The sequence below is a fragment of the Sminthopsis crassicaudata genome, chromosome 3 (genome assembly GCF_048593235.1).
Source record: "Sminthopsis crassicaudata isolate SCR6 chromosome 3, ASM4859323v1, whole genome shotgun sequence".
Classification (NCBI taxonomy): Eukaryota; Metazoa; Chordata; class Mammalia; order Dasyuromorphia; family Dasyuridae; genus Sminthopsis; species Sminthopsis crassicaudata.
The window spans coordinates 632,437,372-632,464,665 of NC_133619.1; the positions used below are offsets into that span (position 1 = coordinate 632,437,372).

Sequence of the window (27,294 nt, forward strand, 5' to 3'; positions counted from 1 at the left end):
TACAAGCTAATTAGAGAGAGTTTAGAGATGCTGGAACAGCAAGAAATCCTGATACAAGTTGTCTCCAGTCATCTAGCCAGTGAATGACAAAATCAAGATCACAGCCCACTTTTTGTGGAATCCTGTATTATTCTCTCTTCCTTGACCTCATTGCCTTCCCTAACCTTGCCCATGGCTTATGCACTGAAGGACTTTATGAAGTGGATGGGGAGTGCTGTCGCCCTTGCCATGCAGGTAAGTGAGAGAATTTCTTCCTCTGGGACAAATCACTCTCTTACTCTGGTACATGGCTGCCTCTTCCAAGCTCTCTTCCTTTCTTCATGTGTCCATTCAAATTCTAGAATCATAGAATCTCAGAGTTTAAAGGGACCATGAGGGGAGGGAGGGGATGTTCTCAGAGTTTAGAGGAATGATGGAGGTGCAATAAGAAGGCCAACAATTTGATTTAGGCATAAAAATGTGTGTGTGTGTGTGTGTGTGTGTGTGTGTGTGTGTGTGTGTGTGTGTGTGTCTGGAAAACATTTATTTCCACATTAGGATTGATTAAAATAGCTAAACCATGCTCATTAATCATGTTACATTATCCTTGTTATTGTGTACAGTATCTTCATTTTGTATCAATTTGAATGGGACTGATTGGGTGAAGGTTTTTCAATTTGAGACTAAGTCACATGATCTCTATTCCCAGAAAAAAGTCAGACCCTCAGGAAGTTACAGGAAGTGATGTTGATGGGGGTGAAACTGTGTCCCCTTTAATCTGTAAAATAATCCCTCTGAAATTGTGTCCCCTTTGCTTCAGGGTCTCCCAGAAAGGCTAGGAGAAGGCATATTTTCCACACTAGGCCTCTCTAAGGCAAATCACCCCTCCCCCACCCCCTTGATTTTTTTGGAAATCGGATACCTTTGCAGGAAGCTTTCAAAGTGATTTTCATTCCATTGGGAGATCTGGGTCTGACATTGAGTGGCTTGAAACTCCAAGTATCTAAGCCAGGGGGCACTGGCTTTATTTTCAAATGGGAATCTGAGCCTCAGACTTCTTGACTTACTTCTTGCCTAGAAGAGCAATGTAGAAGATGGGCTGAAGTGTACACACTTCTAAGAAACCCTTCTTTCCTTTGACTCTTCCTTGTTTCCTGTATGGCCAGCCAAGAGTGAGCAGCTTTCCCCTCCAACCTGTCTCTCCACTCTCCAGAAAGAAGACTTGGTTACAGCCAAGCCCTTTTATAAAGGATAATTCTAAACTCCATATTTTTGGTAGAAGTCCAGAGTAGGAATTATGATTTTGTCAAGGGACCTCTCCCTTTGGCATAGCTGCTTACAGGACTCTTGCCCTCTATGAAGACATTCTCTTCTCAGTAATGACCCTTTTAATTTCTCTGCCAGGATTTCTCTGCTAGGACCTCTTGTCACTCAGAAGTCTGTCTTCCTAGCAAAGCTGACTTCTCAGTGCCCATAAAACTTGTTTTTTGCCACTAATATTTCGGGCTCTTGAATTCTTTCACATTGACCACATCTCCCACCAAAAAGGGGATTCCCACAACTCTCTGAACTGCCACTCGAACAGCATCAATGTGCTCTATGGGAAACAGATAGCATTGGTCAAGGATAATTAGGTCCTTTTAGTCTATCCACTGAAAAGGCTCAGATCTTTTGTTTTTTAAACACCAACAAGTTGGAAGCTGGTCAAGTTCCACAAGTACATGGCAGGACCTGGAATGGCTCTCGGTTGTGTCTAGGCCTCTCACTGCAGGGACTAAAAAGGCTTTCTCTTTGTACCTGAAAATGTCTCTGATTAGTTCATTTTGGGAAAGGGTCTAGCACCCGTTTCATACAAAGTTCATGTAAGTCTTTCCAGACTTTTCTGGGGGTAATTCTGCTCATCATTTCTTTCTTTTTTTCTTTTTTTTTTTTCTTTTTTAATTTATTTCACTAAAAAAACAGAATAAGAAAATAGAAAAATAGAGAAAGAATACAAAAGAAAAGATATACTTTCTTGATTTAATATGTATATGTATATATATAGATATATACTTTATTGATTTGAATATATGTGTGTGTGTATGTATGTGTGTACTTTCTTGATTTAGTAATTTTTTTATATATATTTTGAATTCTCTCTTATGTTCTGGGCACACAACAATGTTCTCTTTGTTTATATTCATGGGTGACCATCTTTTTTTTTTTTTTTTTTTTTTTTTTACTTTCTTGTGAATTGTTTTTTTTTTGTTTTGTTTTCTTTTTACTTTATTCTTTTTCCCCATTGTATTCTAATCAGATCTGTGCCTTCTGTCTATCTATACTCCTTCTAACAGCACAAATACTGAGAAACTTTTAAGTTACAGATATTATCATGCCATGAAGGAATGTAAGCAGTTTAACCTTAGTTGGTCCTTTTGAAATAGACAAAAGACTGACCCCCTCATCCCTGGGTCAAGGGGCCTCAGGCTTATAGGAAAATGTTGCTTAAACTAAATTAAGGGAAGTGTTATGTTCAGATTGGGCCCCATTCCCTGGTTCATGAGACCCTAGACTTTCTGAGAGTGTGTGTCTAACAGAGTCAGGACAATATTGCAAAACATGTTGACAGGATCCATTGTGTGCTCACTCACATTCAGACACTTCCCCATTGTAAAAGAGAAACTGTGTCAATGATTTCTGAAATTTGTAACTGCAAAGCTGTACCAGGATGTGGCAAACGTGCTTAAAAGTGTACCTCACTAGTGGGGTCAGTCACCAGCTGGCTAATAAATGATGCTTTAAATTGAATAATCTGGTCGGAGCTGTTTATCTTGTGTCAGTTTATTTCACTTTAAGATGACCTATTTACTTTTTTATGTCTTTCTTGACTTTTACATATATATATTTTTTTCTATTTAGCTCTGATCTTTTCACCAGGAATGCTAAAAAGTCCCCTATTTCATGAAATATCCCTTTTTCCCTCTAAATAATTATACTCAGTTTTTCATGGACTTAATTATACATATGAAGTCATGTAAAACATTTCCATATTACTCATATTTCAAAAAACAATAAAGTGAAAATATTATTATTTATTTTGCACTCAGAATTCATCTGATTTCCTCTCTTTCTCTGAGAGGAAATATGTCTCTCTTCTTCCTCCTCCTCCTCTCTTTCTCTCTCTGTCTTTGTGTGTGTGTGTGTACATGTCTGTTTTTTTCTATCTCTGTCTTTGTCTTTCTGTCTCTGTCTCACTCTGTTTTTGAGATCCCTTCCAGTTTTGACAGTTTGGGTTTAAATTGAGGGATGGATGTGCACCCTCCTAATTTTCATAATAAATCATCCTAAGTTTCATAGGCAGCCTTTGAAGCTTCCTGAACCTTTTCTACGGTGTTCATATGATGTTACCAAGGGGAACTGAGACTGGAGAGCAGTGGTTTCTGCAAGGAGGTGTCCTGTGCCTTGTTCTTGATGCTGGCTCTTTATTATCTTTAGGTTACAAACTAATTGGGAGATGTAACATAGTGAATGGCACCAGGTGTGTTCCTTGTGATCCTGAGACCTACACCACACACAATCATGTCCTGAAGAAGTGTCTCCTATGTAAAGTTTGTGACTCTGGTAAGAAATTCTTCAGGACCTTGGGGCAACTAGGACTTAGATCTAACCCACAGTTTGTCCTACCATGGGTACTGTAGCTTCCCTGGGAAAGGGAGAGCTGGGTTCAGAAGAAGTCAAAAGTCAAACAAGATGGGATAGGAGGGATATCTACAGCTCAGTGAGCAGGAGCTAGACCAGAAAAATAGGCAGTGAGAATGCTTTACTAGCAGTTGGGAAAGCTGGGTTCCATCCCAGGCTTTTCCTTCTGTGACTTTGGACAAGTCATGTCCACTCTTTGGATAGCAGTTTGCCCATTTCCTCCATGAGGGGCTTGAACTACTTCCTAAGATCCTAGAGCATGGTATTTCTTTTTTTTTTTAAATAAAGCTTTTTATTTTCAAAACATATGCACTGATAATTTTTCAACATTGTCCTGTGCATAGTCTTGTGTTCCAACTTTTCCCCTCCTTCCCCCCCAACTTGTCCCTTAGATGGCAAACAATTCAATATATGTTATACATGTTAAAATATATGCTAAATCAAAAATATGTAAGCATAATTATGCAATTATTTTGCTGCATAAGAAAAATCAGATCAAAAAGGAAAGAAAATGAGTAAGAAAACAAAATGCAAGCAAACAACAACAAAAAAAGTGGGAATGCTGTGTTGGGAACCACCTTCATTTTCCACAGTCCTCTCTTTGGGGGCGGATGGCCCTCTTCATCACAAGATCATTGGAACTGGCATCAATCGTATCATTGTTAGAAAGAGTCACATTCATCAAAACTGATTGACATATAATATATATATATATATATATATATATATATATATATTTTATTTATTTTTTCTTTATTTTTTTTTTACTTAATTTTATAATTATAACATTTTTTGACAGTACATATGCACAGGTAATTTTTTACAACATTATCCCTTGTACTCCCTTCTATTCCGAATTTTTCCTCTCCTTCCCTCCACCTCTTGCCCTAGATGGCATATTAAATATGTTATAGTATATCCTAGGTACAATATATATATGTACAGAACCGAATTTTATTGTTGTTGTTGTTGAAAAGGAAGAATTGGATTCTGAAGGTAAAAATAATCTGGGGAGAAAACAAAAAATGCTAACAGTTTACACTCATTTCCCAGTGTTCCTTCTCTGGTGTAGCTGTTTCTGTCCATCATTGATCAATTGGAATTGGATTAGCTCTTCTCTATGTTGAAGATATCCACTTCCATCAGAATACATCCTCATACATTATCATTGTTGAAGTGTATAATGATCTCCTAGTTCTGCTCATTTCACTCAGCATCAGTTGATGTAAGTCTCTCCAAGCCTCTCTGTATTCATCCTGTTGGTCGTTTCTTACAGAGTAATATTCCATAACATTCATATACCATAATTTACCCAACCATTCTCCAATTGATGGACATCCATTCATTTTCCAATTTCTAGCCACTATGAAAAGGGCTACCACAAACATTTTGGCACACACAGGTCCCTTTCCCTTCTTTAGTATTTCCTTGGGGTATAAGCCCAGTAGTAGCACTGCTGGATCAAAGGGTTTGATAACTTTTTTGGGAATAATTCCAGATTTCTCTCCAGAATGGTTGGATTCTTTCACAACTCCACCAACAATGCATCAGTGTCCCAGTTTTCCCACATCCCCTCCAAGAATCATCATTATTTGTTCCTGTCATCTTAGCCAATCTGACAGATGTGTAATATCTCAGAGTTGTCTTAATTTGTATTTCTCTGATCAATAGTGATTTGGAACACTTTCATATGAGTAGAAATACTTTCAATTTCATCATCTGTAAATTGTCTGTTCGTATCCTTTGACCATTTATAAATTGGAAAATGGCTTGATTTTCCCCATTTGTTACTTCCCTTCTAATCTTGTTAGCCTTAATTTTGTTTATACAAAAGCCTTTTAATTTGATGTAGTCAAAATTTTCTATTTTGTGATCAATAATGATCTCCAGTTTTTCTTTGGTCATAAATTTCTTCACAAGCATGCTTTTCAAGAACAAAGGACATCTCCTCTGTTGGTATTACCCCATTTTACCTCTGAATCCCAGGTGGGTCAGGTTGGAAAAGGGTGTATGTATCCTTGTGGGTGAGGGTGGGGTTGGACAGAAAGAGGGCAGGGGAATGCTAAGTGGTGGAGCTGGTCTTTCTGCTCTCTCACCCACTTTAGCTCTGAGTATTCTGAAATTTGCACTTCTCTATTTTAACAGACTATCTGCATAACTGGTAAATCATCTTAAACATGTCAAAACTCTTGACTATATAAAGTACTGGGGACTTTCCTTGTTCTTTTTGCTCCCCCATTTCTCCTTTTTTGCTTCTTCCCTGCCCCAGGGTTGTTCACCTGCTTCCCTCAGAATATCTCCTCTCCTTAGTCCATATGGAAGGGATTAATAGGTAACAGACCCAGAGCTGAAAAAGACCAGAGAGGTCATCTCATCTAGGACTCTCATTTTACTGAAGAAACTGATCCCAGAGAAGTTGGGACCTGACCAAAGTCACAAAGCAGTAAAGAGCAGAGCCAGGATTAGACCTCAAGTCCCATGATGACAAGTTAACTCCTTGCTCAGAGCTTTTCATTTTTCTCTCCTCCTTTCTCAGGCACATCCCTTTTTAGAGTTTGAAAAGATTTTCACCCTCAATATTGCCATTAGGTGATGCATAGGGAAGAGTCCTAGATCACAAGTTAGAGATGCTGGGTTCAAAACTTAACTCTTCCATTTATTATCTGTATGATGTTGGGCAAGCCAGTCAGTAAACATCCAATGAACACATGCTATGTGTCAAGCCTTATGCTAAGTGCTGGGGATACCAAGAAAGACCTTAGGAAATAACGGAGTATACACCATGTACACTGTACAAACTCTGTACAAACATGGTATAGGCAGGATGATGAATTAGAAATTATCTTAGAGGAAGACACTAATATCGATCGAGAGAATACAGGAAAAGTAATTTACCTCTCTGGGCTTCCATTTTTTTAATCTTTAAAAAGAGAGGCTTCATTGTAATATCAAATCAGGTTCCATCAGCCTCTAAATGTCTTCTCTGTGCATTTGGCTGGGAGGTTTGGGTTCTAGTAGCTGCTGGTACAGTGCATAGAATGCTGGATCTGGAGTCAACAAGACTTGAGTTCAAATGTGACCTCAGACACTTCTAACTTTGTAACCGTGGGCACCAGTTGCCCTTAGTCTGCCACATCTGTTAAATGGGAGGGCAGGAGCAGCATCTACCTCTCAGGGCTGTTATATAGCACACTGCCTGGTACATTAAGGGATAAGAACTAAATGAATTCTTCTTCCTTTCCCCCTTCCCCTTACTTCTTGATACCTCTCAATGACTCGGTATGACCTTGAAAAAGTTCTTTTTCCAACTGGACCTCAATGGGTGCATCTGAACAGTGTATATTTTCCTGGAGATTCTGTTAGACTTGTCTGATATTATAATGAATCCAAGTGGTTTGGTATAGTTGAGCATTCAACCCAAAGACATGTGAATCTGTAGAAATGGAGCCAGCCTCCTGTTCACAGAAGGGTAAATGACTGGTCCTAAATATCTTCACACTGAGTCACTCTGTAGCTAACCACAGCAGTCCCTTCCTTCTTCAGTTCTCTCATGGACTTACAAGGACCTACAAGGCTTGTGGATTTTACCTTTTGTGGTATTTCCTGAATACGCCCCTTTCTTTCCTCTGACACAGCAGACCCTTTTCAGGTCACATGTAGAGTGTTGCAATAAATGCTGTGAGGGTCTGCCTGTCTCCAGTCTCTCTCCACTCCACTCTATCCTCCCTCCATTCAGCTGCCAAAATGATTTTCCTAAAGCAGAGGTCTAAACATGTCACCATCTAACTCAATAACCTTCGATGGCTCCCTCTTACCTCTAGGAGCAAAACTGAAATTTTTAAAGCCATTCATTACCTAGCCCTTTAATGCCCTTACAATCCTATTGCACCTTATACCCTCCCCTATTTCACACACACTCTGTGTTCAAAGGACAATGGACTCTATGATCTCCCACCTGGGAATTTTCCCTCATGGCTCTATGCTCATCTCCACCTTCTATCTTTCTTATCTTCCTTAAAATCCTAGTGAAAAGCCCATCTTTGCAAGAGATCAATCTCCTTCCTTCTTAAGTCCAGGACCTTTTTTCTCTTGACCATCTCCAATTTACCCTGTGTGGATCTTGTTCCACCTACTAGTTTACATGCATTGGACTGTGATCTCCTTGAAAGCAGGGATTATCTTTTACCTTTCCTTTTTTTTTTTCTTCCTTTTTTCTTTTTTCTGGGGTTGGGGTTAAGCGACTTGCCCAGGGTCACACAGCTAGGAAGTGTTAAGTGTCTGAGACCAGATTTGAACTTGGGGCCTCCTGAATTCAGGGCTGGTGCTCTATCCACTGCACCATCGAGCTGTCCCTTTTTACCTTTCTTTTTAATGTGTGCTTGGAACATAGTAGGTCCTGAATAAATGGTAATTGATTGATTGCCTAATGCCTCCTCCTTTTGTTCTTTCTCTCAGAGCTTAGTTTGGTGATCAGACAGGAATGTTCATCTACCTCCAACACGGTGTGTAGCTGTTCTCCAGGTTATTTCTGCACTGATATGAAAGGTGATGACTGTGAGCTGTGTGTGCCTCATCAAGTTTGCAGGCCTGGCCAATATGTGAAGTCTAGAGGTGAGCCTGCTCTGTCACCATCCACTTTCAAGCCTATTTAAGTGCAGAGGAACTCAGTCTTTTAGAGGCTTCTAAGTGTTAGGATTATTATTTTTTTTATTTTATTTTGTTTTTTCTTAATTTTAATAATTCTAATATTTTCTTTGATAGTACATATGCATAGGTAAATTTTTTTTCACAACATTATCCCTTGTACTCCCTTCTGTTCTTAGTTTTTCCCCGCCTTCCTTCCCCCCCTTCCCCTAGATGGCAGGCATTTCCATATATATTAAATATCTCATAGTATATCTTAGGTACAATATATATGTGCAGAACTGAATTTTGTTGTTGTTGTTGCAAAGGAAGGATTGTATTCCCAAGGTAAAAATAATCTGGGAAGAGAAACAAAACAAAACAAAACAAAACAAAAACAAAATAAAACAAAAACAAAACAAACAAACAAAAAACAACAACAACAACAATAAAAAAAAAAAAAAACAATGCTCACAGTTTACACTCATTTCACAGTGTTCCTTTTCTGGATGTAGCTGATTCTGTCCATCATTGATCAATTGGAATTGGATTAGCTCTTCTCTTGAAGATATTCACGTCCATCAGAATGCATCCTCATACAGCATCACTGTTGAAGTGTATAATGATCCCCTAGTTCTGCTCGTTTCACTCAGCATCAGTTGATGTAAGTCTCTCCAAGCCTCTCTGTATTCATCCTGTTGGTCATTTCTTACAGAGCAATAATATTCCATAACATTCATATACCATAATTTACCCAACCATTCTCCAATTGATGGACATCCATTCATTTTCCAGTTTCTAGCCACTATGAAAAGGGCTGCCACAAACATTTTGGCACATCCAGGTCCCTTTCCCTTCTTTAGTATTTCCTTGGGATATAAACAGCTGTAGTACGACTGGGTCAAAGGGTATGCACATTTTGATAAAATTTGGGGCATAATTCCAGATTTCTCTCCAGAATGGTTGGATTCTTTCACAACTCCACCAACAATGCAGCAGTGTCCCAGTTTTCCCACAGGCCTTCCAACATTCATCATTATTTGTTCCTGTCATCTTAGCCAATCTGACAGATGTGTAATGATATCTCAGAGTTGTCTTAATTTGCATTTCTCTGATCAATAGTGGTTTGGAACATTCTTTCATATGAATGGAAATAGTTTTAATTTCATCATCTGAAAATTGTCTGTTCATATCCTTTGATCATTTATCAACTGGAGAATGGCTTGATTTCTTATAAATTAAAGTCAATTCTCTATATATTTTGGAGATGAGGCCTTTATCAGAATCTTTAACTGTGAAAATGTTTTCCCAATTTGTTACTTCCCTTCTAATCTTGTTTGCATTAGTTTTGTTTGTGCAGAAACTTTTTAATTTGGTGTAATCAAAATTTTCTATTTTGTGATCAATAATGGTCTCTAGTTCTCCCTTGGACACAAACTCCTTCCTCCTCCACAAGTCTGAGAGGTCAACCATCCCATGTTCCTCCAATTTATTTATGATTTCGTTCTTTATGCCTAAATCTTGGACCCATTTTGATCTTATCTTAGTATGTGGTGTTAAATGTGGGTCCATGCCTAGTTTCTGCCATACTAATTTCCAGTTTTCCCAGCAGTTTTTGTCAAATAAAGAATTCTTATCCCAAAATTTGGGATCTTTGGGTTTGTCAAACACTAGATTGCTATTTTTATTCACTATCTTACCCTGTGAACCTAACCTATGCCACTGATCAACTAGCTTATTTCTTAGTTTTGGTGACTGTTGCTTTATAATATAGTTCTAGATCTGGTACAGCTAGACCACTTTCACTTAGTTTTTTTTTCATTACTTGAAATTCTTGACCTTTTGTTGTTCCATATGAATTTTGTTGTTATATTTTCTAGGTCATTAAAATAGTTTCTTGGGAGTCCGATTGGTATAGCACTAAATAAATAAATTAGTTTAGGGAGTATTGTCATCTTAATTATTTTTGCTTGGCCTATCCAAGAGCACTGAATGTCTTTCCAATTATTTAAATCTGACTTTATTTTTGTGGCAAGTGTTTTGTAATTTTGCTCATATAGTTCCTGACTCTCCTTTGGTAGATATATTCCCAAATATTTTATACTATCAACCGTTACTTCGAATGGAATTTCTCTTTGTATCTCTTGCTGTTATATTGTGTTGGTAATGTATAAAAATGCTGAGAATTTATGTGGATTTATTTTGTATCCTGCAACTTCGCTAAAATTCTGAATTATTTCTAATAGCTTTTTAGCAGAGTCTTTGGGGTTCTCTAAGTATACCATCATGTCATCTGCAAAGAGTGATAATTTGATTTCCTCATTTCCTACTCTAATTCCTTGAATCTCTTTCTTGGCTCTTATTGCCGAGGCTAGCGTTTCTAGTACTATATTGAATAGTAATGGTGATAGTGGGCAAACTTGTTTCACTCCTGATCTTACAGGGAAAGGTTCTAGTTTATCGCCATTACATATGATGTTTACTGAAGATTTTAAATATATGCTCCTTATTATTTTAAGGAATAGTCCATGTATTCCTATACTCTTAATTTTTAGTAGGAATGGATGTTGGATTTTATCAAATGCTTTTTCTGCATCTATTGAGATGATCATATGGTTTTTATTAATTTGATTATTAATATGGTCAATTATACTAATAGTTTTCCAGCCCTGCATTCCTGGTATAAATCCCACTTGGTCATAGTGTATTATCCTTGGGATGATTTTCTAAAGTCTTTTTGCTAATATCTTATTTAAGATTTTAGCACCAATATTCATTAAGGAAATTGGTCTATAGTTTTTTTTCTCAGTTTTCGATCTACCTGGTTTAGGTATCAGTACCATGTCTGTGTCATAAAAGGAATTTGGTAGGACTCCTTCATCCCCTATTTTTTCAAATACCTTATATAGCATTGGAGTTAGTTGTTCTTTAAATGTTTGGTAGAATTCACATGTAAATCCATCTGGTCCTGGGCATTTTTTCTTAGGAAGTTGATTAATAGCTTGTTCTATTTCTTTTTCTGAGATGGGACTATTTAGACTACTTCCTTCTGCCTCTGTTAATCTGGGCAAGCTATATTTTTGAAGGTATTCTTCCATTTCATTTAAGTTATCGAATTTATTGGCATAAAGTTGAGCAAAGTAGCTCCTAACTATTGTTCTAATTTTCTCTTCATTAGTGGTGAGTTCTCCCTTTTCATTTTCAAGGCTAAAATTTGCTTATTATCTTTCCTTTTTAAAATCAGGTTTACTAAGGGTTTGTCTATTTTGTTGGTTTTTTCATAGAACCAACTCTTAGTTTTATTAATTAATTCAATAGTTGTTTTTTTTTTTTTTTTTTTTTTTTTTTTTTTTTTTTTTTACTTTCAATTTTATTAATCTCACCTTTTATTTTTACAATTTCAAGTTTCGTGTTTGTCTGGGGGTTTTTAATTTGTTCTTTTTCTAGCAATTTTAGTTGTAAGCCCAATTCATTGGCCCTCTCTTTCTCTATTTTATGCAAGTAGGCCTCTAGAGATATAAAACTTCCCCTTATTACTGCTTTGGCTGTATCCCACACATTTTGGTATGATGTCTCATTATTGTCATTTTCTTGGGGGAAGTTATTAATTATGTCTATGATTTGCTGTTTTACCCAATCATTCTTTAGTATAAGATTATTTAGTTTCCAATTATTTTTTGGTCTATTTTCCCCTGGCTTTTTATTAAATGTTATTTTGATTGCATTGTGGTCTGAAAAGGATGCATTTAATATTTCTGCCTTACTGCATTTGATTTTGAGGTTTTTATGCCCTAGTATATGATCAATTTTTGTATAGGTTCCAAGAACTGCTGAGAAGAAAGTATACTCCTTTCTGTCTCCATTTAGCTTTCGCCAAAGATCTATCATATCAAACTTTTATAATATTCCATTTACCTCTTTGACTTCTTTCTTATTTATTTTGTGGTTTGATTTATCTAATTCTGAAAGTGCAAGGTTGAGATCTCCCACTATTATAGTTTTGCTGTCTATTTCTGCTTGCAACTCTCTTAATTTCTCTTTTAAGAATTTAGATGCTACACCACTTGGTGCATATATGTTTAATATTGATACTGCTTCATTATCTATGCTACCCTTAGCAGGATATAATGCCCTTCCTTATCTCTTTTAATTAGATCAATTTTTGTTTTTGCTTGATCTGAGATGAGGATGGCTACCCCTGCTTTTTTGGCTTTGCCTGAAGCATAGTAGATTCTGCTCCACCCTTTTACTTTTAGTTTTAATGTATCACTCTGTTTCAGGTGTGTTTCCTTTAAACAACATATAGTAGGAAGTGTTAGGATTCTTACAGGTGCTAAGTCGGTTGTCTAATTTTATCATAGTACTTAGCAGTTCTCTGGTTCACTAATGTGCTTAGTGCCTGTTAGAGTTTTGCAGTTCACACCTCTAAAAGAGCATATAAAAAGGACAAGCCCACTAGGAAGCTCAGGGAGATTCAGAGTCAGAAAGAACTAGGATTGACTTCTAGGAGATTCACAAAACAGAAACCTACAACCCCACTCTTTGAGAGGAAGAGTCAAGATTCATTCCAACTTCCACCTTTGTTCGGTCTGGAGACATTGGGAGGACAAGAGGCTGAAGCTGGCTGGAGAGATTTGGAGGGAGTTCTTGGAATCAAGGAGAGAGATAGGCCTCTATTAAAGCAAACCCAGCCCAGGAAAAGATTCAAGACTTTGAAGGACACAATAAAGGATCTAGACTTTAACTCCTGGCTGCATTTGAGATTATTAAATTGAACTTAAATTAAGGATGCTGCAAGCCCTCCAAGAAATCTGCTCCAGATTATAATTTAGAGAAGAGAACACTACATCTAAGGATGGATGTTTCAGACACAACTCTAAAAGGCCATCTGCTGAAATTGAAAGGAATGACAATCTGCATTTGTGTAGAAAGGAAGCAAGCTGGCCAAACTGAAGCTCTTTCAAATATTGATGGAATAATCTGTGTGGCCAAGGAAGTCACTTGCCCTTTTGGGTCTTAGTTTTCCCTCCTGTCAAATGAAACAATTGGATCCAATAATCTCTAAGGTCCCATTTTCTTCTAAAATCAGGGTCATATAAGCAGGAAAAGTAATTTGTATGCCTCCAGATAGTTAAATAACAACAAGTAAACAAGCATTGACTGTGCCAGATTTACACATGTTATTTGGAATGCAGATGCTATCACTGTCCCCCTTTTATAGTAGCAAAACCGGTAAGCAGAGGTCAAGTGACTTGCCTAGGATTGAGCTAAAATCTTCTTGACTCCAAGCCCAGTTCTCTATCCACTGAGACACTTCAATACTCTATTTCATCCTCAATCTCCAGCTTCTGTAAAGAAGTGGGGGGTTATAGGTATGGAACACAACAAATAATGTTACACTTTTTTGGTTTGCTGTTAGTTTGTGGAACTTTTTTTTTGTTGTTTGTTTTGTTTTAAAGATTATATATTATAAGAGATGACTCACTGTGTAAGATAAGGTCATCAGAGTCATGGTGGAATTAATCAGAACTCTTCTTCAAAGAGCTGATTTTTAAATTTTCAATGTGAGCATAATAAAACAGGATAAATCAGAGCTTAACTTATAATTTTGTTAGATGCTTAATTTTGAGAAAGTGATGGGGAAATTTTTAGTAATGTTGGTTAAACATAAAAGACATTAAAATGTGCCATTTTCCTTTTTTCTTTTTTTTTTTTCCTCCAAAGAGTTGGTTGTTAAACCAAAGGAATGTTAGGCAATATAGATGATACAAAAACAAAATATAGTTTTAAAAAATAATATTTTCCCCCACAGGGCAGGGGGAGTTTTTCATACACTTATTCTCAATACTCTTTGTTCTGACACAGAGCTTCCAGGGAAAGGACTGACTAATCCAAAGACACTGTTCTAACAAACATGTTTTGTTCCTATTACTATGCTGAGTATCACAGATCCTGTTAGGATTCTAACAAGGTGCTAAGTAAGTGGAATTGAGGAGACAGTGATTAAATCTAGTTTATCATTGATTTAATCCTACAATAAATAATGGTTTCCTAGTGATGTAATGATTGCTGTGTACTCAGTGTGGAACATATAAGGAGGAGCTCTCAGGGCCAGAAAGCACAAGCACACTAGAAGCTTTATGAGGTGGAGACAGATCCATTCCATCTTCCACCTGTGTGCTGGCTAGAGGCTGAAGCACAAACCTTTGGATTTTGAGAGATTTGGAGGAAGCTAGAGGCAGAAGCTGGCAAAGGCAAAGGACTAGCAGCAGGAGTTCTTGGAACCAAGGAGAGAGACAGGCTCTAAGAAAGCTAACCAGGCCCAGGAAAGAGATAAGACTTTGAAGGAGACAATAATGGATCTGGACGTTAACTCCTGGCTGCATTTGGGGTGATTACACTGAACTGAAACAAAGGCTGCTCCCAGAGAACATTACACTTTAGGGAAGAACATTACAGTGTCTCATGCCTCCTTCTCTTTCAGGCACAGAGAGAAACAACACCATCTGTGAAGAATGCCAGGCAGGGACATTTTCCATGAATGGGATCCTGGACCGATGTTTGCCATGGACCAAGTAGGTTGTGCATGTTCTCTGGGACTTGGTAGTCTTACTCATTTATAATAACCTGTACACAAATTGTGAACTTAATGAACTCCAAAATTTGAAGTAAAAGTTTCCATAAACAGAATAGAACAGAAAATAAAAATCAAAAATGTCCACAGGGTTGTGCAGGTAAGTAACAACTGGCTCTCTGGGAAATAAATATACACTGGACACACTTTAAGTTTATTCTGCATCATCAGCATTTTCTTGTCTAGTCATGCAACAAAATAAGAAATCAAGTCCTAATTTGTAGACTTTGCCCATTTCTGAGGCCTGTGTGCTCACCCTGAAAATTAACAATTACTTTAGGGTTCATGCTGATTCCTCCAAATGTATGGGACACTGTGAACCTCTCTTCTGTACAGCTTGCATGTACTTGCAGGCTTAAAAGAAATTCCACAGGTAATCTTCAATGCTGCTCTGCTTGTCTGTACTTCCTTCTTTCTTCCCTCTCTTGGACAGTCTCCATCGTGAAGTTTTCCCCCTTAAACTGAACTATAATCTGCTTCTCCTACATTCTCTCCATCTCTTTAGGTTCTCCCCTCTGGGGCCTAGATGAGGGAGTTTGCTTCTCTCCCACTTCCCTTTTCTTTAAGCACTTGACACAACCTTTTGGCCCCTCCAGGACGTCCTTCAGCAGCTCCTCCCATGGGTGGTTTGGTGCTCTGGCTGCCCCAGGACCATGGAGAGGGTTTTGGAGTCTAGAGAGTCTGGGTTCCAATAGCATGGATGCTCCCCACCTGTGGTGGGCCAGTGAGATGTTATTTTAAAAGTGCTGGCCCATGGGAGACGCTACATAAACACCAGCTGTTGTTATCAGTAGTTTGAACTTTCTATGGAGGTTTTTCCTTATCTATAAATGAGTGACCCCAGAAAAGGACCTCCTGATGTCACTTCCAGCTCAGAATCTATGAGCCTGCACCGCCCTATTGTGAAAGCCCTTCAGCTATCCAAGGAACTTGAATTCAAAGAACTGTACTGTTAATGTCTCATAACCATGTCCATGTCCATGGGGCAGTGTCACAGCATTTCCTTTATTCTAAAGCTGCAGTGTAGTCTAAAGCTGGACTGCCATGGTTGACTTTCCAATAGCATTGCTGACTCACCAGGGGTGCTCAGGGTGCTCCTGCTCTGACACCTTTTCAGACGGATTGTTATCTAGTCCCATTTAGTCCTTCCCAGGTCAGTGGTCTGGTAGAGTGGAAAGGATCCTGACTCTGGAGCCCAAAGAGCTGGATTCAGATCTTGCCTCTGACATTTGTTTCCTGTGTGTCCCTCTGATTCTTTGGGCATCAGTTTCCTCATCTTTATAATTAGAGGGTTGAAGTCAGTGGCTTCTAGTTCCTTTCAATAATAACAATGATGATGATGATGATGATGATGATGATGATGATGATGATGATGATGATGAATAGGTAACTTGGTGGCAGAGTGGACAGAATGTCATGTATGGAGTGCTCAGTTTAAATCTGGGCTCTGACACTTGCTAGCTGTGTTATCCTGGCAAATAGCTTCATCCTGCTTGCCTCAGTTTCCTCATCTATAAAACTAGTTGCAGAAGGAAATGGCAGAAAAACTCCAGCTTTTCTGCCAAGAAATCCCTAAACAGAGTCTCAAAAAGTTGGACAGGATGGAAATGACTAAACAACAATGATTATTATTATTTATTAATAATTAAATAAAATGTAATTATTGCTGAAAGCAACATGGGGAGAAAGGTAGCAGATTAGAATAATAATTCTACTCCCTTAAATGTTATGAGTTTAGGGGATATGATCGGTTCAAACTAACTTCTGAATACTTTGTCATTTTTCAAGGAGAAGGAAAACCTTAATAGTAATGATAGTGTAGTAGTTTTAGAGACCCCAAATGGAGAGAGCTAGATTGAAAGAAGTGGAGGAAGAGACAGAGAGAGAGAGATTAAGAAACTTCCCCCTATGGCTAAGGTACACTTACAATGTGGACCACTATGTGAGTCAAAGGGAGGAAGATGAGAAATTTCCTGCCATTTTCCAAGGACGATTTTAATATCTGTCAAAGCAGAAGCAGGAAGTCAGGACCTGAGACCACTTTGTTCTTCTCAGAGAAATTGGGTTCCAGACTAGAATTATAACTACCTATTCTTTTATATTTATTTTAGTCTGAAAGATGTCACCAGGTTCAATCTAATTTATGATTACTTTGTCTTTTTATTTTGGATGAGGAAGGGAAACCCCAGGTTTTCTATTCAAAGCTTCCCACCTATCACCACTCCATCCCTTTTGTCACAATAAACATACATTATAAAAAGAGAAGAAACTCACTTATCTAAAGTGTGGCCAAAGAGAGATCAGAAAAGAAATACATTCGAGGATACATACTAGATAATACAAAGGAAATTGGTTTCCCACCAGCAGTGAGATAACTCACCAAGAGAAAGTTCTAGATCTCCTGAAAGAGAAAGTGTAGCAAGCTGAGGGGATACTGGAGAGGCTTCTGGTCCCTTCCATGTCTTTCCAGACATGAATTCTAGAATTTGAAGTGGGATTGGCCCCTTCCATCCTCCCTCTAGAAGCCAGAAGCAAAGTGATGCTTGAAGAGTCCCTTCAAAAACCTTGAAGGTTGAAAAATTCTGAAAAGGCTGGAATTTTCCCCCAACTTTGCTCAGCTGATGCCCACAGGGAACAAAATCCATATTGACCAACAAGGACAGTGTTTCATAACAATGGTCATTGGGACAGGAGCTACAATAACAATAAAAACTAGCCATTATGTAGCACTTTCTAGGTATTGTCTCATCTGATGCTCCACTAAGAAGTGAGTGCTATTATCTTCATTTTATAGATGAGAAAACTGAGGCAATCAGGGGTTAAGTGCTCAAGGTTCTACTTTCAGAAATGTCTGAACTAAGATTTGAACTCCCATCTGCGCTTGTAGATCCAAAGTTCTGTCCATTGGTGTCCCCAGATCTAGAAATCACAGGTTCTATGATTTTGAATAGATTTTTTTAGCCCAACTGGAAAGCATTGTTTCTACAATCCTAGTGATTTCAATCTTTTTTTAGGTTAGACAGTGGAACATACAGGAATAGCTGTGGGGTCAGGAGGCCCAGAGTTTGGTATCTTAAACATTATAAACTTTGTCTCAGAAGCACATCACACTCTCAGTGCTCTAGCCAACAAGGTCTCAATTCTTGACATTTCCTGCATCAGAGGAAAGTATTTCTACAGCAGGGAATACCCTATACTGATAAAACTGCATTACTTCCCCTAAAAAAGCAACATGGTCTCATGGTTTAAATTTGTCTAAATCTTTTTGGATCCTGACTCTGGACTTTTTGATCCTGTCTTTCTAGTCATTTCAGTGTGGATGCCCTCCCTCTGAGGTGTTTATAACACGTTTGGGAAGGGGGCCCACATCTGTCCTCATCTACTTCTCTCCCTCTGTTTGGGGTACTCTGCCTCTCTCTCTGGAAGCTGCCTGTGAGTGGGGGAGGAGCTGGATCATTCAGTCATGGTGGGCTGATGGGAATGAATTCATGTTCAGTGACACATGTCCTCATCTGTCTTCCTAGTTGTACTGCCCAGGGTCTGTATGAAGAAAGGCCAGGCACTGCCATCACTGATGCACGGTGCTCACAGGACAGTCACAATCAAAACATATCCTTATCCTGCAATCTTGGCATCGGCATCGGCATCGGCATCATTGGCATCAGCATTATCTGCATCAGCATCATCGGCATTGGCATCGGCATTGGCATCAGCATCAGCAGCATCGGCATCGGCATCGGCATCAGCGGCATCGGCATCATCTGCATTGGCATCATCGGCATTGGCATCGGCATCATCTGCATCGGCATCGGCATCATCTGTATCGGCATCGGCATCATCTGCATCAGCATCAGCATCATCTTATTATCGTCCAGATAGTATAGTATAATGAGGAAGTAAAGAAGCTTTGATGTCTAAGACACCTGGATGTGATCTCTGCAGCTGGTAGGGACACCCCTTGAGCAGAAGCTCTGCTCGCATAGAGGACACATCATCAAGAGGAGACATCTCTATTATTGGCTTGCTTGTTACCTCATAGACTCGATATAAGTAGTGGGGACCAGGAAGTAGGGGGAGTTCAGTGGGAATTAAGACAGAGTGCAGGAGGAGTGCAAAATGTGATCATATACAATAAAGACCTGAGCTCCAAGCCACTGTGTTTGGGCGCTCTGTTGGACATGAGAACCACTGCTCAAAGAAGCAATGGCCAGAGATCTCTGAAAACCTAGGATTAAGTAAATAGTAAAGAACTACAACTGGAAGAGGTAGTGACCAGGGATTTCTGAAGGTCTGGGATTAGGCAAGACTGACAATCAGTAACCTCTGAGGGGAGCTTACAATCCCCCTACTTTCTAAGGAGCAGCTTTTTTAACCTAAGTCCCTGTGAAACTTTCACTTTGCCCCTTAGGCAGCTATGTCACAGTGTGCTGTGCAGGCTTGGGAGAGAATAGGTAAGGAGGGGCTGGTACAGCAACATCTTCAATAAAACAGGGCCCCAGAGAATTTATTCAAGATTATGTGTCCCGATTAAAAACAGCAGTTGACAGAGTCATGGGGGGAAATGGTGCTTCTGACCTTCTTTTCAGGCAACTGTTAAAAGAGGGAATGAATAAGTTGTGCAGGCATGAAGTGGCTGGACTTTCTAAAGAAACTCTATTGCTGAAATTATAGCGAGATGTAATGAAGCAGATTATGAGGCAATGCAGAGGTTAATGCAGAGGCAATGGTCTCAGCTATAGTTCAGGGAATCACACAGAGGGAGGACAGGAAGACAGAAGGAAAGAAATGTTAAACTGTGGCAGAAAAGGATAATTCCAAGCCCAATGCCACAAACAGCCAATAGGAGGCAGAGAATCCTTTTGTTTTGCTTGTGGCAAGATAGGCCCCGTGGCAGAATTTTGTTGGTCTAGGAAGAAAAATCATACTATGGTTCAGGGAAACTGACGAGGGGGTCCCATGAGAACCCCAAACAACCTATCCAGAGAGGAGCTACAGGGTTTGAAGAGAATTACCAGGCCTTGATGAAAAATATGGACAGTATTTGGTGAATGCAGTTGAGGGTTTTAACATCAACCCATGGACCACTGCACGTATTGAGGCACACCCCAAAGCTGGAGATAGATTAGTAATCGGACTCTTGGACTACGCACCTGTGATTGTACATACTATGATATTAAAACATATGGAATCATTTATCTTGGTTACCAATCCTCACCCATATCCTGTGAACTTAAAGGAGATTATTTAATTGCTGCTAAAGCACTCCCATTACATTCTTTTGGTGAGGTGAATTTTACTCAAATGATTGGGCAAGAAAAACCCATGTGTACAATTTCTATAGAAAACAGGCCATTCCTAGGAATGATTGGTACAGGGGCTGATACATCCGTTATAACAAAAATTGATTGGCCTCCTGAATGGCTGCTTCAAACTCAAACAGTAACAGTTAATGGAGTAGGTGGAATGCAACACGCTTCCCTGTCTAGTAGAATACTTCACTGGGAATTTGAAAATCACAAAGACGTTTTTAGGCCTGTTGTCATTGCAGGGCTCAGAATCTCCCTGTGGGGAAGAGATTTACTGAAAGCCCCTCAGACAATATTACACATTGAGGAAGACTAACAGGGGCCACTGAGAAGGTCCTGGCAGTGCCACCCTTAAAATGGAACCATGACCATCCTATATGGGTGGATCAGTGCTCCCTCTCAAATGAACGATTCACTGCCCTAAGATCCATCATTATGCAACAAGAGAAATTGGGTCATATTGAGTCTTCTTGTAGTGCTTATAACTCACCTGTTTTTGTAATTAGAAAAAAGAACAAAGCACGGCACATGTTAATTGATTTGAGAGCTGTGAATGCTGCCATGCAACCCATGGGAGCTTTACAACCAGGCCTCCCATCTCCTAATATGGTTCCTAGGGAATATCATATAGTGGTTATTGATATAAAGGGTTGCTTTTATTCTATTTCTTTGCATCCTACAGACAGGGAGAAGTTTGCCTTCTCTGTTCCAGCTATTAATTTACAAACTCCTGTCACTAGATGGTAGTGGAAAGTATTACCACAAGGGATGGCTAACAGTCCCACCCTCTGCCAATGGTATAAAGTTCTTATTCCAGTTGGAAGTTTATATCCAAATGTTTATATGCTTCATTATATGGATGAGATACTGGTGGCCACTGAGGAAGAGTCACAGTTGCAAAGCATTGTGCAACACATTACTCCAATATTGGCTCAGCCGAACCTTGCAGTGGCAGCACATAAAATACAGACTCAGCCTTCAAGACCTTCCTGTGTCCACAATGTCTCCAAAGGTGAATGAGAGTAAATATAAAACTCTTCATGACTTTCAACATTTGGTGGGAACTTTACAGTGGTTGAGGTCCACTCATCTGGTTCACCCTGCTGTTATGCACCCTTTTAAGATATTTTGAAAGGCCCTTCTGTTTTGACATCACCACGGTCTACAGAGGCTCGTGCAGTGTTACAATCAATTTCCTTGCTGTACACTTGTCCTGCCTCAAGGAATAATCCTTCACAGCCCTTGATGCTGGCAGCATTTGTTGATAAGCCCTGTTTTGCTGCACTGCACCAAGGTGAGCGCCCCATAGAGTGACTGCACCCTACCAGACCTTCATGTATTCTGACCAATAGGATTGAAGGACTTGGTTCCTTCTTGTGACAATGTTGCCAAGGAGCCATACTTATCTCAGTAGGGCTGTCTCCATTGGCTCTTGATAGACCAAAACAGCAAGTACTTGCTATTGCTCAGGATAACTTAATGTGGGCAGTTCTGTTACAGCTTTGGCCTTAGCAACTCTGCATACTTCTCAGCCATTTAGAGAGTTGTACAAAAGATTAAAAGTAAGTACTTCCATTGGATCTCTTTCCTCAGAGCCGGTGCAAGGCCCTAATGTTTTTACTGATGCTACCAAAGATCACAGGGCCCCTATATATAGGGAAGACACTTAAGAGACATATGTCCTTTATACCCCCTATGATTCTACACAGAAAAATGAGTTATATGCTGTCATAGATGCCATGCAATGGTATAAAGAAACTATTAATATCACAATTTTTATGCCTGTCAAGCCATCCAACAGCTACCACATGCATATATAAATGGCAGTCACTCTACCATCACTGGTTTTTTCATCAGGCTCAAGAAGCTTTAAACAGCTGAGCCGCACCCCTTTTTATCCTGCATGTTAGGTCTCACACTGATGGCACTGGTCCCATATTTGAGGGCAATAAGGCAGCTGATGCCCTCCTTTATCGTTTGTGTGGTCTATACTGATTCCCCTGCCTATAAGGCACATGCTTCATTTCATTTATCTGCCCGCTCATTGCAGAGACTGTATGTCATCTCTAAAGATATTGTTCTCTGCTATTGTTCACTGTTGTTCTGCTTGTGCTACTTTTCATCCTGTTCCTCGAAATACTGCAACAAATCGTCATAGTGAGTCACCCAATGCCCTACAGCAAATGGATATGACACATGTTAAAAGGCAGTACATCCATGTAACCGTGGATATACACTCAATTTCTCATGGCTTCACTCCAATCATCTGTTAGTTAACCATGCTTTCTGTGTGTACCAGAAGCACATTGCTGGGGTAAGATCCAAGAAATGTGAAAACTGTAAATAATTGTTATGTATATATCACCACATCTAAGCGGGCCTGTGTGAGTCAGGTAGAGGTTCTTGTAAACCCCGATACTCCTTTTTCTTACTTAGACAGGAACATCTTGAGAGTACAATTAGCCCATTCAACAATGGCTTGGCCTGTAGGGTTATATGGGATACCAGTGAAATGGGCAATGCCAAATTCAGTGCAAAAGGACCCAAAAGCAGAAGATGTATAAGCTGGTCCATTATCTGTCTTATGTGCACATGGAACTCCTGCAAAGGAGAAGCAATGATAAAGATGGCTGATTACATGCTTAAGTGCCTCTTCTGATTGTAGTGAAGCCATGAGAAATTGAGAGTGTGTATCCAGTTACATGGATGCACTGCCTTTTAATCCATTTGCCGTAGGGCCTTGGGTGACTCACCATGAGGATTTTTTGCAGTATTTGGAGGAGCACGACGAAAAAGAGCACAAGCAGAACAACAGTGAACAATAGCAGCAGCATCTGCTTTAGAGATGACATACATTTTAAATGGGATCAGAACATGTGTTCGACTCCTGCCCCGTTGTCCTCTATAAGATAAGCCTGTAGGCCCCAGTCAGAATCCCTTCCTCTTCAGCAACTGCCTTCATAAAACCTTCATTAAATCTGTGGAGGGCTGGCTTTTTCTATGCTCTATATGAAAAACAGCTCCAATGTGTTTCTTTTCTGATCTCTCTTTTGCCACACTTTAGATAAGTGAGTTTCTTTGCTTTTTGATTATATATGTTCATTGTGAGAAAGGGATAGAGTGGTAATAAGTGAGAAGCTTTGAATAGAAAGCCTGGGGTTTCCATTCCTTGTCCAAAGTTAAAAACAAAACAAAACAAAACAAAAAGTAATCATAAATTAGATTGAGCCTGGTCACAATTTTCAGACTAAAAATATTTAAAAGAATAGATAGTTATAATTCTAGTCTGGAACCCAATTTCTCTGAGAAGAACAAAGTGGTCTCAGGCCCTGACTTCCTGCTTCTGCTCTGACAGATATTAAAATCTTCCTTGCAAAAGTGCAGGTGGGAGAAAAGATTGGAGATGTCTGATCTTCCTCCCCTTGAATCACACAGCAGCCCATACCATATGCATGCCTTAGCCATAAGGAGAGGTTTCTTAATTTCTTTCTCTCTCTGTATCTCTCTATCTCTATGTTTCTGTCTCTCCCTGCTTCCTTTCTTCCTTCCCCCCTCCCTTCCTTCCTCTCCCCTCCTCTGTCTGTCTGTTTCTCTCTACTCTCTCCCCTGCCCCCCCACTTCTTTCAGTCTCTCTCTTTCTCAACTTGAGGTCTCTAAAACTACTACACTATCATTACTATTAAGGTTTTCCTTCCCCTTGAAAAATGACAGTGTTCAAAAGTTAGTTTGAACCAAATCATGTACCCCAAATTATAATATTTAAGGGAATAGAGTGAATATTCTAATCTGCTACTTTTCCCCCTGATGTTTCTTTCAACAATAATTTTTTTTTCATGTGGCTGTTGCTTTTACTGCAGTAAGAAAAGCATTTCCAAAAGTTATGTCATTACATTACATAGATGATATCTTGGGGTGTGCACCTGAGGAACAAATGTTAGAAGCATGTCTACAAAAGACCATAGAAACATTAAGAAATTACCAATTGTATATAGTCACAGAAAATATTCAAAAGTACACTCCTTTTCAATATTTAGGATATGAAGTATATCCTAACATGCTTACAATACAAAAAGTTTCATTAAGAACAGAGAAGTTCAACACCTTAAATGACTTTCAAAAATTGATAGGAGACATCCAATGTATGTGTTCAGTGTTGGGCTTAACTACCCATCAATTGCAAACATTATATGACATTTTAAGGGAAGACATGCTTTAAACTAACCACACCAGCTTACAAAAGAAGATCATGAGGTTTGGAGAGAGATTGAACTGGCTTTATCCAATGTGGTTGAAAGAGTCACTCAAAATACCCTTGGAAATATCAGTTTTTGCAACAAAAGAGGTACCCACAGCAGTCATTCATCAAAGAGACAGTGTGATCAAGTGGGTGATCCTCCAAGCACACCAGACTAAAGTCTTATTCCTTACTCAGTATTTGTGGCTAGAATCTTATTAAAGGCTATTAAGAGAGTAGTACAGTTATCTGGGATAAGACATTGTAATGTTCTCTTCTTTAAATTTTAATCATTCTCTGGGTGCAGGTTTCTTGGGGAGCTTCTGGAGGCAGCCTTGGTTTCAGTTCAGTTCAATAGTCCCACATGCAGCCAGGAGTCCAGCTCCTTTATTGCCTCTTCCAAAATCTTATCTCCTTCACTTGGGGCTTGGCTAGTTTTCTGGAGGCCTTCCTCTCTCCTTGGTTCCCGAGAGCTCTTGTTCAAATGTCTCCATCCAGCACAAAGGTGGAAGTGGGAATGATTCTTGACTCCTCCTCCAAAAGTAGGATTGTGGGTTTCTGTGGTCTTGTGAATTCTCCTGGAAGTCCATCCTATTTGTGAATCTCCTCAAGCTTCCAGGGGGCTGTCCTTTTATAGACTCTTTTAAAGGTGTGAAAAGTGTGAACTCAGAAGTAGAGAACTGTTAAGAACCATGCTAAATTAGACAACCAACTTAACACCTTGTAAGAATCCTAACAAGACTTGATAAGATATATACCTTTTATACCAATGCACAAATTAATGTATGCTGTAAAGCTATCCCAGAGTGGCAAATGTTATTGGCCATGACTCCAAATTTTACATACAGGTCTCCTTTAAAGTTAACCTGGCTATTATATAATTGGCAATGGAATTTTGAAGAAAAGATTTTTAAGATTCCTCTTAAAGGACTAACTATCTTTACAGATGCAGCCAAACATAATATTTATGCTGTATACTCTCATGATTTAACTATAAAGGGAGTAGTCAGAACTCCTTTTCAATCCACTCAACAGAATGAATTGTATACAATCATTCTAGCTCTTACTTATTATGTAGGACATTTAAATATATTATCTGATTCAGCCTTTTCAGTAGGTGTGGTACAAAGAAATGCCACAGCCCAAATAAAATTTATAGCTTTTAATATATCTATATCTATATCTATATATAGATATAGATATAGATATAGATATAGATATAGATATATCAGCTATTTAAGAAATTTAGATAGATAGCCTTCTAACCATGTTAGGCAATACTCCTTTATTTCAGGCAGCCCAACAATCTCATTCTAAATATCATCAGGCTGCTCAAGCTTTACGTTTACAATTTGAAAGCTAGGAGCATAGTAAAAGCCTGTATAGCTTGCCTTCCTTTCCATGCTCCTACACTCCCTCCAGGGAAGAACCCTCATGGTTTGAGACCCAGTAAAATTTGGCAAATGGATGTGACCCATTATAAAACTTTTTGTTGTCTGCCTTTTATCCATGTTATAGAAGATTCCTTTTCAGGATTTACTTTTGCAATACCAGCAGCAAAAGAGACATCCCAAGTGATCACTGAATTCCTCTTATAAGCTTTTGCAATTAGGGTCATTCCACAAGCAATAAAAACAGAAAATGGATCTGCATATACATCTAAACATTTTGCACACTTTTGTGCTCAGTATCAGATTTTTACACACTACTGGGCATACCTTTTAATCCTCAAGGATAGGCAATAGTACAGTGAAGAAACAGAGACATAAAGATGCTCCTCCAAAAACAAAAGCCACAAAATAATCCTAGAGAACTTCTAAACTTAGCCCTTTATACTATTAATTTTTAATTTTTGATGAAGATACACTGGCTCTGGCAGACCCACTGGAAGGGCAGTATCCAGTGAAAGCAACTCCACTATCTTTAAATAATCATCAGGTGATGTGGAGAGATCCAGAAAATGGTGAATGGAAGGGACCAGATAGGTTAACTGCTTGGGGAGAAGGTTTGTTTGTATATCTACAGATGGAAAATGAATCATATGGGTGCCAATGAGCCATATCCTCCTTCTCCATTGGAGAGAGATGGAAAAAGAGAAGATCCTCAAAATGAAGAAGACTCAAGAAACATCAGATGGCTGCATCAGTGACTATGTATGCCACTGAAAGAGCAAGTAACCCTATGTGTATGGCAATTGACTCATGGACATCAAAAATTATTAATGAGACTGCTGCAGGATTTCAAAACCTCCAGGAATCATTGGATTTCTTGACACATGATGGGACTATTGCAGGACTTCAAAACCTGCAGGAATCATTGTACTCCCTGACGCATGAAGTGATGGACAGTAGATTGGTTTTGGACTCCTTCTTGATGGCTGAAGGAGGTGTATGTGTGCTATTCATATATCTTCCTTTTAGTACTCACGGAAATCTTTTATAATACTTTGTTGATTCATATTGTTTGTTACATCACTGCTTGCATGTGTGATTCTTCTTGTGGTTTCATGTTATTTGTTACATCACTACTAGCCTGTGTTATATTACAACTTGCTTGTGTAATACCTCCCATGCTGATGGATTTATGTATACCTTTTCTGTTGAAACTCCAGTTTCTCTTCAGCTGGTAAGTCGTGCTTCCAGTCCTTGTGGTTTCCATCAGTCCAGCATTATTTTTGAGGCCGATTTAACTAATTGGTAATGAGGGAAGAAGGGAGCTCACAAAATCGCATGTATCTTCTCTGCCATCTTGGCTCCGCCCCCTAAGCTAACTCAACAATAATTATTATTTTTATTTAATTATCAATAAATAACAATTATTATTGTTGTTTAGTCATTTCA

General features: G+C 38.9%; 1 protein-coding gene across 3 annotated transcripts; it reads left to right on the plus strand.

The window, feature by feature from the left end:
- Positions 1 to 27,294, plus strand: LOC141564238 (tumor necrosis factor receptor superfamily member 14-like). 3 transcript variants are annotated; one of them, XM_074306495.1, is made up of 5 exons: positions 1 to 234; positions 3,454 to 3,579; positions 8,113 to 8,268; positions 14,765 to 14,855; positions 18,439 to 27,294. In XM_074306495.1, exons 1-5 carry the CDS (start codon positions 84 to 86, stop codon positions 18,791 to 18,793), a joined length of 879 nt encoding a protein of 292 aa, XP_074162596.1. In that variant the 5' UTR covers positions 1 to 83; the 3' UTR covers positions 18,794 to 27,294. The 3 variants fall into 3 exon arrangements, with proteins under 3 accessions (XP_074162596.1, XP_074162598.1, XP_074162597.1); XM_074306497.1 differs by lacking the exon at positions 8,113 to 8,268; XM_074306496.1 differs by lacking the exon at positions 3,454 to 3,579.

Coding starts and splice junctions, on each gene's coding strand:
- LOC141564238 (XM_074306495.1), top strand. CDS start 84: ATGACAAAATCAAGATCACAGCCCACTTTTTGTGGAATCCTGTATTAT. Junction 235..3,453: donor CTGTCGCCCTTGCCATGCAG/GTAAGTGAGAGA, acceptor TATTATCTTTAG/GTTACAAACTAATTGGGAGA. Junction 8,269..14,764: donor CCAATATGTGAAGTCTAGAG/GTGAGCCTGCTC, acceptor CTTCTCTTTCAG/GCACAGAGAGAAACAACACC.